This window comes from Neopelma chrysocephalum, unplaced genomic scaffold (genome assembly GCF_003984885.1).
Source record: "Neopelma chrysocephalum unplaced genomic scaffold, ASM398488v2 Primary Assembly neopelma1_92, whole genome shotgun sequence".
In the NCBI taxonomy this organism is placed as follows: Eukaryota; Metazoa; Chordata; class Aves; order Passeriformes; family Pipridae; genus Neopelma; species Neopelma chrysocephalum.
In genome coordinates this window covers 573228-585834 of record NW_020897754.1, presented here as the reverse complement: position 1 = coordinate 585834, position 12607 = coordinate 573228, and the positions used below count along the sequence as shown (strand labels likewise).

General features: G+C 41.5%; 1 protein-coding gene across 2 annotated transcripts in view; it reads right to left on the bottom strand.

Annotated features, from left to right (window-relative positions):
- Positions 1-12607, bottom strand: part of ITPR2 (inositol 1,4,5-trisphosphate receptor type 2) — a 237783-nt gene that overhangs the window by 122576 nt on the left and 102600 nt on the right. For both annotated transcript variants that reach the window (XM_027693537.1, XM_027693538.1), the window contains 4 exons: positions 11175-11426; positions 9626-9751; positions 4946-5074; positions 4245-4365 (listed from right to left, as the gene is read on the bottom strand). In XM_027693537.1, coding sequence (XP_027549338.1) covers positions 4245-4365; positions 4946-5074; positions 9626-9751; positions 11175-11426 — 628 coding nt within the window. The remainder of the gene's footprint in view (positions 1-4244; positions 4366-4945; positions 5075-9625; positions 9752-11174; positions 11427-12607) is intronic.

Sequence of the window (12607 nt, the reverse complement as noted above, 5' to 3'; positions counted from 1 at the left end):
GTCAGATGTCTTAGTTCCTCGGTTTTCACAAAGGTCTGGGGACCTTTTAAACATTTTTAATTTGTCACTATTTTATCAGAGCTGTTTTGATAATTCATTTTTTGGACTGCATTTTCAAGCAAAAGCTCAGTCCTATGTAATAACAGAGAAAAAACCAAAGGTGATATATGTCTAATGTGTTAATTCTCACTACTGTGATAACTCGTTTCAGAAATCCGCATGAACAAGACACATTAATATACATGTATTATTTCACAGGTGTTTCTATTCATGCCAGGTGGCCAAATGTTTACTGGGCAATAAAAAAACTGGTGCACATTGGTATCCATGTTGGATACCAATCGTGGATATCCAGCTTGGAGCCACAGAGGAGTCTGCTGAAGAAGAGAAACAAGCCTCTGTGCTTCCTGCTGAACTGGAGGCAAGAAACTGCCTGGAGACAAAGCACCAAGTGAAGCTTGAAAAGCTTATGCAGTTTTTCCCTGGTGGTCAAGTGGAGTGAAGTACCAGGGTTATCAGAAAAAAAAAGCTTCTGCAACATATCATTTTGTTGACCTGGAAGATAATGCACATTCTTACAGTGCTCATCAGAAGGCAGATGTAATGATCGTAAGCTCTTGAGGCAATAGTTGCATCCACCTGCCAGCAACAAACTAGTGAGCACTGAGAAGAATGTATGTTGCTTAAGCTTGCTCTGAAATGGGTCTTTTAAAAGTGCAACATTATATGGATCTTTGATATCTTGGGAAATCTGTGTATGTATTTTCTTCCTCCTGAGATTAATTTCTAAATCCAGGGCAACAACATAGCAACACACACAGAAAAAATCAAGTCTGTTCTTTCAACTCTATACTACACTCATTTTCCATCAGAAGTCTTTAGTGCCTGCTATAAATCTGTCCAATACTCCATATAGGCAAAATCTTTTTACTGTTTTTTTTTTAAATCCTGCTGTGAAACATGAAGGCCTTAACATTAAAGCTGTCAGACTCTGAAGTCAGGAGAGGAAAATAAAAAGGGCAGAAGGGTGCTTATAGATGCCTAGCCAAAATCCAAACCTGGTCCACGTACATAGGCAGCAAAAGAGGCACAAGAAGGCTGCCATGTTTTTGCTATGGAAGATGCCTCTAGCTTCTCAAAGCAAAGCACCATTTTGGGTGGTGGAACACCCAATCACAGAAGGGTCTCAACTGTAAAAGCCTCTGGTACCCCCAGCTGGGGCAGTTTTTCCAAATATTTCCACAAAGAAGGGCAGGACTACTCAATTAGCCCAGGCAAGACACATTTGACACTGTGTCTAAAAATACTGAGTATCACCAGCAGTTAAAATCTCCGCTCAACAGCCAAACTTTCCACAAGGGTGTTTGTAAAATCATCTTCTACTTTTTCTCCTGCTAACTTGCTCTTTGGGGAAACCCCCCCTCACCTCTTCCCTTACACTCCCTTTCTGAACCATCAAAATGAAACACTAAATAAAAACACGTGGTAATTTTCTAACACAACACAATTTTACTGTGCTTGATTTTGCCATTAGTGATGAATCCTTAATTATTATGATATGGGCAAGGAGATCAGCAATGTGGCTGCTGACATGTGCTTTCAGGGAGCAGCTCTGAGGCTGCCAGCCCACTGCAATGCCAGAGGCTGCCCAGCCTCCTTCCCCTGCTGCTGCGGAGTCCCAGAGGAGGGCACGGGGTGATGCCCTTCAGCGACAGCTCAGCTCTGCTCTGCTCTGCCACGCCTGAGAGTGCCCAAGGCATGGCTTGGGGTCCCAGGGGTGGGAAGCCAGACTAGCAAGAAGGAGGTTGGACCCACAGGACAGCACAAGAGCTTATTTATAAAACACCATCTCCATGAAACAGAAAATGGAATGAAAGAAAGGATTGTAGCGGAGGCAGAAATTAAATTCACCAAACAGGGAACCGAGTCATACATGTGAAGGAGACTCCAGATATCAGCCATGACATGCTGCAGGGCTTTCCTCTTGGCTCTTCCAGGAACAAGAGGCACACAGAAGACTTCCCACCAAAGACCAGCAGCCCTTTCACATGCTGGCACACCTGGCCATAAAGCTGGATCTGCCATTCCCTTAAGGAGACCCATGGTTTCCCTGTCAGGCTGCTGTGGGGACAATTTCAGGTTGGCTGTCTCACCAGTACAGAATCATTTAGGTTGCAAAAGACCTTTAAGATAGAGTCCAACCAGTAACCTAACCGTGCCAAGTCCACCACTAAATCAATCCCTGAGTGCCACAATTACATATCTTTTAAATACCTCCAGGGTTAGTGACTCAACCACTTTCCTGGGCAGCCTGTTTCAATGCTTGACAACCCTTTCCATGAAGAAATGTTTCCTAATATCCAATCTAAACCTCCCCTGGTGCAGCTTGAGGCTATTTCCTCTTGCCCTAGCACATGGGAGAAGAGAAAGCGCAGCGAGACCTTGGGCCTGACTCATCCATAAATCACCAGAGCTCTGGATAGCTGTAATTTGCTGTGAATTTTTCATGCTAAAATCAGCTGTGTGCTGTAGGCACGGGGCCAAATGAAAAATAAACCCATGCACAGGAGTCTCCAAATACCCTTATCTTGGTGAGACAACACAGCGACCTCTCTGAGCTAGAATTTGATTTTAGGTGCAGCTCCAGAGAAATGAAGACACTGAGCTGTTTAGAAGCACAAGAGGGTGTGCTCGGTCTCACAAATACTCTCACCTGCCCTATTTCTTTCCCCTTTCTCCAGACTCCCAAAGGAAGTGATTTATTGATGACTGCTTCCAGGACTGCCAGAGAAGAGCAAGGACGTAAGTGTTAAACACACAAACAAGGATTTGTAGGGATGGAGTTGTATGGGAGATTGTAGTAGCTGTAGCATAAAGGAAATAAAATGTCTTTAACTTCCAAAGTTCTCTTGCCAGATGGATTCATAATTAAATCATCTGCACAACAAATAAAACAATTGACTGTTGCTAAGTTTTTAGGTAACTGCTTATTCTCACACACAAAAAAAGTTAATGAGATGTTTTGGCTGAAATGTTAAATGATACTTCCGTAAAGCTATTCAAAAAACCTAAATTTAGAGTTGATTGTTACAATGCCACAGATGCTGCAGATGGCTAAGGGACCCACTCATATTGTTTTATCATTATTTATTAATACTTTTAAAAAAAGGTATCAACAATAGAATTTAGCCAGTTTCTATGTATCTCTGCCTCTACTCAGATTTTCATTCACACTGAGCAGAACCTTATTCTACAAATAATCAGCATCACTGAAACTATTTAGAAACTAAACTTTTAGAAACTGTACTGAATAACCCTTTTCTTCTGTCATGGCAGAAGACTTAAAATTGTATTTACAGAAATTTAACTTAATGAACTTTTGCCAGTCTTAGCTATGTACTGGTGAAGAATATTTTTCACTGCAGGATAAGAAGTTTTAAAACAAGTTCCACTTTAATATGGTGTTTGAATTGATTTGAAAGCACATAAGTTATTAGCTGCCCTGAGGGCCAAATTTGGTCTCAGCATCAATGCAAGGCAATATTCCCCTGACAAGGCTGACTGTAACAGCAGTAATTGAGTGGGTCTGATGGTGAGGACTAAGAGGAGAAGCTAAGGAGTGGAGTGGGACAATTGTGGTTTCAATCCCCAACTCCTTGATGGGACAAAATCTGAACAAGCCCAGGACTGCCTGACAATAGTGAATGCATCTCCCAGGAACTGAAGAGAAAAATGATGAATGTTCTCCAATGCACAATTGCTGTGCATTGCTCCTTACAACAGCTTGTGCAAATGCAGCCCAGCACGACTGAAAATGCCCCAGTTTCTCATGGAATCACAGAATGGTCTGGATTGGAAGTGACCTTAAGGATCATCTCGTTCCAACTCCTCTGCCGTGCACAGGAACACCTTTGCTTATGTTGTGTTTTAATATCTTAGCTTGCTTGATATTAAAAAGCCAAAATCATCAAAAGTTTCAACCATCAAATTAAAATTGATGATTGGAAGTTCAACCATCACTCACTTACCAAGATCGTCTCTTTGACCTACAGGTTTCACCTTAACAACCCTATTTGATGAGACAGATTTGAGTGGTTTATAAAAGAAGGAAGAATTCAGCCTCAGGAAGTGGGATTTCTAAAATCACAACTTCAGGACAGTAGAGTCAAATTAAACACTGGTAAACCTCAAGTCTGAACTTCAAAACATGAAGGACAATAATCAAAGTAAAACCTGGCACCTACCCACTTCAGCCAAAGTCTTGATACATGACTCCACTGAGGCTTTCTGCGTTGGGTTTGGCCAGGTACAGTTGTAAATTCTAAAAGCAGATTGCAGCAGCTGAATAAAAACAGGCTGGTGTGTCTGAAAACAAAAAGATAAACACAGAATTTTACCCTTCAGGATCTCCTCACAACTGCCCTAGGGTCTGACACAACATAAACCGAGGGGCTTTTAGCTTATAGACTGAAGTCACAGCTCCATTAAATTCTCTTTGAAGTTTAGGACTGGTGGAAACAGAAATCAATGCTGCACCTCTAAAAAGGCCAAATCATGCAATTTTTCCTCATAATGACAGGCAAACACAAGAGAGAACAGAAGGACAGGGGAGCCTTCCCAGTTCTCAGGTTTGCATCCCTTCTGTCATGGGACACAGCACTTTTCTCACACAAACACACAGATAGGCCATTATTCCCCAAGGATCCCCCTCTAATGAATTCACAAGAGCCAGATGTAAATCTGACCACACTGAGCTGCCTACTGGTTGAGAGATGTAAGTGATTAAATTAAGTGTTTTAAAGAGAAATTAAGCTGCTAGTCAGTGGCACAAGAGGGGACAGAGACATTAAAGGAGGATGAAAAGATACAGCATTCCTGTGCAGGGAACAGAAGGTATCTCATTAAAAGACTGAATAACATATTTGTCTGTGTCTCTTTTCCTTACCTGGAGGCTGGTGCTGTTGTCTGAAAATGGAGAATTGAAGAAGCCACTCACAATGTTCATTACAGGCTCAGTGACATATTTTTCCAGAGATGTGTCTGCATGTTTACGATCTGTGGTTGTGTTGCAAACCTGAAGGGAAGAAGGAGGAAACAATGGCATTTACTTCTTTTCAATAAGCAAGCTTTATTATCTTGTATTTATTACAACACATCTGATATTTCTTCTTAATATAAAACCAAATTACTTTTATACAAATTCTTTCAGGGATTACTATCTTAGTGCTCAAGCTGTATTTGGGAGAGTTTATCTTTCTTCATGGAGGTCCACGTTGTCTTTTGAAAACCCTTCTCTTCTGGACTAGCTCTTTCTGGCTGGCTGTCTATTCTTTCCCACACCATGAAGAAAAGATCCCCTTAAATCAGCACACTGCAAGCCACTTACACATTTAGACAGATTCAAGAAGAAAATGGACCTTTCCTCCCATTGTGGGGCTGGTTGGAAGAAGCTTTAGAGACAGATGAGACATAAACAACTGAGGTTAGAAAGATTTCATGTAATGTTTAACTTCTCTTTACAATTACCACAAATGGGTGGCAAAGGTGAAGCAGGAAAAATTTAAACATTTTTGCAGGAAAAATGTTTAAAAAGAGGTAAAGAAAGGAAAGAGCATAATCAATACAGCAGCCTTTAGGATTGTACTGTAAGACAGGCAGCATTACTTAGGGAAGCCACATGGGGAAAATACAAAAGCCAAGCTAAAACAATGAAAGAAGGGAATGGATGGTACCAGGACAACTCCGGAGCACAGAACGATGATTAAATGGTGGGAGGACGTGGGAAGATTTGTACAAAAGAGTCCTGAAGACTCCCTTTGGTACAACACTAAAAGTTTGTTGCTACATAAAGATGTCACACTTAAAGAAAGGAAAAAATTACTGGGGTGGATTACATCCTTCAGTATTTCCTTTATTTCTTTTCAACACTTGTGAACATCCAGAGTCATGTTGACTTTGCATATGTCAGTGTACAGAGTACCGGAAGGAGTCTCCAGAGAGTCAAACATAGTGAAAAAGGCAAGACTGGACAAATAAGGAGTAGAGACTGTAGTCACACTATGTCTTCAACGGCCTTTAAATAAGCAGTTCTAGTCATGTGTAACAAGAAATGAAGGCAAAGTTGTTTTCTCTTTTGTCTACGCAAGCCAAAGATGACTGCAATGTTCTGGGGGATCTATGCAAAAGCAGAATTTATTTTGTACACAGACTCCTGGAGGAGCATTTCATTACTGTCTGTGCTTTTAACACACAGTCATGAACCTGAGTGGTACACACTTACCATTGCATCGCTCCAGGGCTGGGGAACTGCAGTCCAGAGAAGCTGAGTGAATTGCTTAAGGTCACAGAGAAAAGTTGGTGACAGAAGCAGAAAGATAATCCACAGCACCTGAATCTCACACAGGGCAAAGATTCTCTCTAATTACACACTGCCACTGTCACACTTGGAGGCTACAAGACAGCAATTTCACCAGGAATGTTTTAAGGAAGGTTACTGACGTGACATCCCAAAGCACCCATGTTCAGGGAACACAGAAGCACCTTGACTCTAACACACAAGCACTGTCATATGGTAGGCAGAGGAATAACCAAAGATATCTTGAGACCTGGAGAAATGAGGCATCTCGAGGAGCTTTGCTTGTCTGCTTATCTAAAATGTGTCACATAAGTCATGCCTCCACGTAGTGCATTTTTTATCACCCCAGGAAAGGAAAGATTTTGGTCAGAGAAGCAACAGTGGCTAAACTGAAAGAGCAAACTCCTCAGCCCTTGGGTTTTGGGGAAAGTATGACACCATCATCACTGCCAGTCCTCACAAAGGTAAATGATTCAGTTAGTAATCAAAACTTGTTTCAACAACAACAACAACAAAAAGAGAGATCATAGAACTAAAAACCTCTCAAAGTTCTTCTGCTTTTAATTAATCTGCATGCCAGTTTTGGCTGGAACCACTAGCTCTGAGGCTCAGCACTTGCAATCTCAGTGGGAAGACAGGGAGCTGTGCATTCCTAGCATGGTGAATTCAGAAATCACCAAAACTAAATTCCAAAACACTTTTAAGTTTTCCCCTTTAGTTGCCTGAAAAGCAAAGCCATGTGTGTGGGGATGCCACTCTGCTCCAACAGTGGTCTGAAAAATTCCCAGCGCAGAAGCAATTGGGAAATCCTCTCATTTGTGCTTATCCCTCTGCCCTTTGGGGACTGGAAGATCTTTCTCCGTGGAAGAAAAATACCCCTGAAATGCATGAAATGGAGATGAGGATTGAGAAAACAGTGTTTAAAAACCCCTTAAGAGGCTTTGGGACCAAAACTCACATGAATAATACTTCAAAACTTCTGCAGTGAAAGCCAGGATGTCTTTACAGCTGTCAGATCCTGGTTCTTTCTTTAATCCTGCTCAGACTGCACAGCTGCTGACTTACAGGCTGGGCCACACGCAGGAAAGGGAAGCCTTTCCTTCAGCAGCAGCACCCACTTTGCTCAGTGCAACGCTCTAAAGTCACACACAGGAGAAAGTAGGTTGGCAGAAGCTGCAGGAACAGGGTGTGTGAAAGCGCGACTGCTTTTGGCAAACCCAATTTATACACGAATCCGCCTTGTGCCTGCTTTGCAATGTATCACATTGTTGAAAGAAAAATGACAGTTGGGGGCTAAATATTTCCTTCCTCATTCCAGAAACAGACTAAAAAAATTCGTTATTTTTTTATACATATATATATATATATAAAACCCCAGAAGGAATCCAACCTGAGGATAACACTCTCCGTCTTTCACCTTAGTGCTCTCTAATAACAGACTCAGACTCAAAGCTCACAAACTCACCCACTGGCAGGCATTTGTAGCAGCTAAAAGAAAAGCATTTCCCCTTCCCCCACGCAAAAGCATCCCTTTTAGCTCACTGGAACACAGAGGATCAAAGGGCTCTTTTTCTAAATGCTTTGAAAGCTATTGTAACATCTTTCGTGAGGCTGACAGCCTTCTAACTGTCCTGATAGCTACAGAACGCTGATGTATTTATAACACATGGGCTCTGTCTGGGCTCCAGAACACCAAACCTGAACAAATACACTCAATAACCTGGAAAATACAGCTATCCATGGGGAGCTGGCTGGAGAGCAGGACAGGCCAGAGCACTTCTGATATGCTCTTTTAGCCATTAACCAGGAAATAAAGAGGACTAATTAGGCATCTGCCCTGAGGGCTTTGCAGGAGAGCAAAATAAAACTGCTTTTTGACCACTCGGTACCAACAGCACCTCCACACAAAATATAGTGTTAATCACACACTCAGTGTTCACCTCTGAAGACCTGGAGTCTAATTTCTCTGGTGGGAAGGGTATGTGAAAGCGAGCCCGGTGCTCGCTGCCATCAGGACAACCCTGCATCGTTTAGCACAGTGTAGTTTGTCTCCAGGCTCGGGAGAGGAAACGTGGACAGAGCCCTCTTTTTACATGTCTGTTTGTAGCTCAAGGGCACAGAAAATTGGTCACATTCAAGGGCTGGAGAGGAGGGATAGTCTGTTTGGAGGGTCAGGGTCAGGACACGGAAAGGGCAACCCAGAAGGGGAATTAAACAGGAGAAAATACTTCTCGGGGTAAAACCAGCAAGGTTAGAAGTCAGAATGCCCCTCCAAGGATGTTTCTGATCTTAATTTTCAGCAGAGGTTGGTTTGTCCAGAAGGGCTTTCACTTTATAACACAACCACAGAGACAAGACAAACAGCAAGCAAACAGTGTTTGGAGAGGACTAATTACTGCTGAAAATGGCCACCAGCAAAAAGAGAGAGCACAAACATCCCTGCCTTAACCTGCTCCCAGGGGGAAAAAAAAAAAGAAAAAAGAAAAAAAAAACCAAAAGAAAAACCCAACTATTTATAAGTTTTCTGTTTCACAGAGCAACAAACAGGTCCCAGTGCCTATCATAGAGCACAAGTCTTTGCACTCATTCTTCTTTTAGCCAGAATTCATGGTATTTTTTCCCAGTAGGTCTCATAGAAATTATTTTGTGGCACACTATTACTTTGGGGTGCATGTCTGCTGCAGGAGTGAATTGAGATTCTTTAACCTTTTATTTTCTTTATTTCAACAAAATGAAGAATGCAAGAAATGAGAATTTAAGTATTATAAAATGTAATGGACCACAGATTGGGAAAAGATAGGCATGTACTATCACAACATGCTCTATAATATCTCCAAAACACTGCCCAACATCAAGGATCAAGTATAGCCCAGCAGCCACTAAAAACCTGTGGCAGAAGTGAGATTAAAGAAGGAACATAAGCCAAAAAACACCTTGATCCCTCATCCTCACTGTAACAACAAAATAAAGGAAGAGATTACAGATGTGGGGGTTTGTTTTAGTCACCACTGTAATGACATGTAACACATGCTCTCAAAAGATGTACACAGGCTCTCAGCCCTGTACATGCACTCAGTTTATTTTTCTGGAAGAAAAGAGAAATATGCCCTTTTAGAAAGAGAAGACTGCTAATAATTAACAGGTTAAGTGATGATAAAAACAACAAACCACTCTTAGCCTATTGTCAACTGTGAATAAAAATAGTTAGCAAAATAAAAGAACTTCACCAAATATAATATAATATAATATTTAACATGTTGTGAAGCTTACCCTTGCCATATCAACAAGGAAGTTCTCAAATAGCTTCCAAATATGGTTGCTGGCATAGATTTCTTTCATTTCCACTTCAGTGTCCACATAACAGTGGTTAACAAAATTAACATAGGCAATTTTCACCTGCAGGAACAACAGAAACGCACTCAGTATAAAATGGAACAGTAAAAACAATTAACATAACATTTTCTATCTGCAAAAATACTGAACAATAAAGATGATCCTCCCAGTGCCAACAAACATTAACACCCTTAATAATGCATATGTTTGGTTATGAAGATTTAAGGAGAAGCATGGCAGCACATGCCTTAATGTACTCACTGAAGGATCACATGAAGAAAAATGAAAAGGTTTTGCAAACATTCTCACTCTAATGACAAAATCCCCCTGAAACAACCCAAATTCTGGTATTTAATATGATATTAAGGCTAGAAGGGTCTGGCTCCAAATCCAGGAGCTGTCAAAATGCAGGACACCCCTGCACTTGCTGAGTTGACTGTGGTGGGTTGATGCCTTGTGACAGGGCTTGCCAAATATAAAATAAAAAGTCTATAGCAGAGCTGGGACTGCAGTCCCTGTATTCCCACAATGCTATTGCAGCACTTTGGGATCTAAATGAAAGAGAAAGGTTGTGGAGCACTGGGACTGCAGCAATAGCAGCACAAGGCTTCAGAGGAGGACTGCAGTTGCACTGCTCTCCAGCATTGTAAGTCAGCATGCACACAGCATAAAAATGGATAGCCAGAGCCTGAAATGTATAGATTAAATATAAACATATGCAGATGCACTGGAAATTTCCTGTCACGGTCAAAGGAGACGAGATAGTTGCATATGTTTAACGCAGTCAGGAGAAAACTCACATCAGACCTTCAGGTTTCATTTGTTTGGGCTTTTTTTAAATTAGCATCTGTTGAAATGAATGTTAGGAGGAACTTCTGAGCAAAATGAAACATTTTTCTTTTTAATAAAAGAATCAGTTGATCATGAGGGGACTTTTCCATGGTACAGAGGGAGCCTTAATGCCTGCAGGCCCGAGTTCTGTTGCCATGAGCCCCATTTTTCAATCAGATAATAATCCCAGCCCTACTGAAGCATGACAGGTAGTAGTTGCAGAATTGTGCCTCAATATGCAGTGAGTAAAAACATTTGCTGGACTGCAGTTAAATTCAATAAAATGACGCTTCACCTCAAACTCTTCACTGACTTCATTTCCAACAAATTCAGGCAGCAACAAAACGTTGCCTTAGCCAATCATTCAGCTGGGTCTTCACAGCTACAGCCTGAAGTTATAAGAGCACTAAACTCTGATAGTGACTGGACACAGCCAGGAAAACAAAACAAGGTGTGTGGCCTGAAGGGCTGACAACCAAAGCATAAGGGAGAAGGAATTTTCTGCTGAAGAAAATCCTGTCTTATCCTTTCTCACTTATTCACCTGTTTCCAGCCCATTTTCCGTACAAATATTCAACTTGTCAGTATATTATAAACAACAAAACATTGAGTTTCTAAAAACGCTAAGTCTGCTTCGTCATGCCGTGAATCCTACCTCAGGAATACAGTCATCATGGGTCACTACCCTCACTATATCATCCAGTGGCAGGAGGGAATTGCACTTGATCTCTGTGTACACATTCTTTCCCTCTGTACAAGCTGCCAGCAGCTCCACCAGAGTGATGTGATACGCCAAAGGCCCGCTCTCATCGGCTCGGTCTCGCTCCGAACACATCATTTGGAGCAGGACTGGAAATGATGCTCTGTCGTTGTAGAATATCAACACATCTTCACCACCATTTATCAGCTGAAAGAGATATCAAAGTTTTAAGCACCCTGCACTGCAGTAATTTTGGGCTCAGTGATCTTAAAGGTCTTTTCCAACCTAAGCGATTCAATGATTTTCTTAATTTCTTATTTTGTTCTATCTTTAAGTATGCAAAGACTGCCTAGCAAAAAAGTAGCACCAACCCAACAACCAAATAAAACTTATTTTGATGTGGCTTACCAAATGCACATGTCAAAAGAACATCCAGACTTCTGCTCTTATCTACACATGTGCAGATCTGGAATAACTCACCAAGGAGCAAGCTAATGCAATGTGAATTTGAGGTTTAATTTCTATGTAGCTCTGTTTTACCTAAGACAGTCTGCCATCCTTATTATTCCTACCATCTCAGTGTTTGTTGAAGTTAATTAATTACTCTCACCTCCTACTCTGAGGCCAGGATGCATTATTATCCCTGTTTTACAGACAGGCACTTGAGGTGCAGGGAGATGAAATCTTCCATGCTGCCTCACACAAAAAGCCTGTGGCTCACCCAGAATGGAACCCACCTGTTCTCCCACCTTGCTCAGCACTGGAAATAAAAGATGATTCTTCCCAGCCCATACAAATGTGACAGGTGGGTCATGACATTGTCACTGTCATGTCAGCACTTCCATTTAACAGAAAACTGGTGTATGTGATAAATATTTGGTCCTGCTACAAGTGCATTGCTCATCTCAAGAGGATCCAGATCCCACTGCCAGCACTGCTCCATGAGCTCGAGCAGAGCTGGGACAGGACAGGAGTCCCGCTCTCTCTCCTTTCCTTTTAAGCATAATGCCCTCTCAGTGTGAGTGAAAATAAGCTCCCACAAGCCTTTCCTAGCACAAAATACAGCTTGGCAGCACCACATATTCTGTGAACTAGGCACTTGACGTATCTAATCCATACGTGGCATGAAAACCCATCTTACTGAATTCAAGGGTGGGAAAGCAGCAAGAGCAGGAATGAAAATTAGTCTCCCAGAATGAAAAGTCAAGAAACATTTCATTACATTTCCAGGGTTTCAACATTTCAAATTTTGAATTCACAACTTTTCTGTTTGTGTTTTCCCCGGTTCTTGCTTATTTTTACTTTGACATTTCGCTGGAATGAATTGTGAATTCAGTCTTTCCTGCAATTCCTATTTCTCATTTATCTCCAGGTTTCTAAAAAATTTT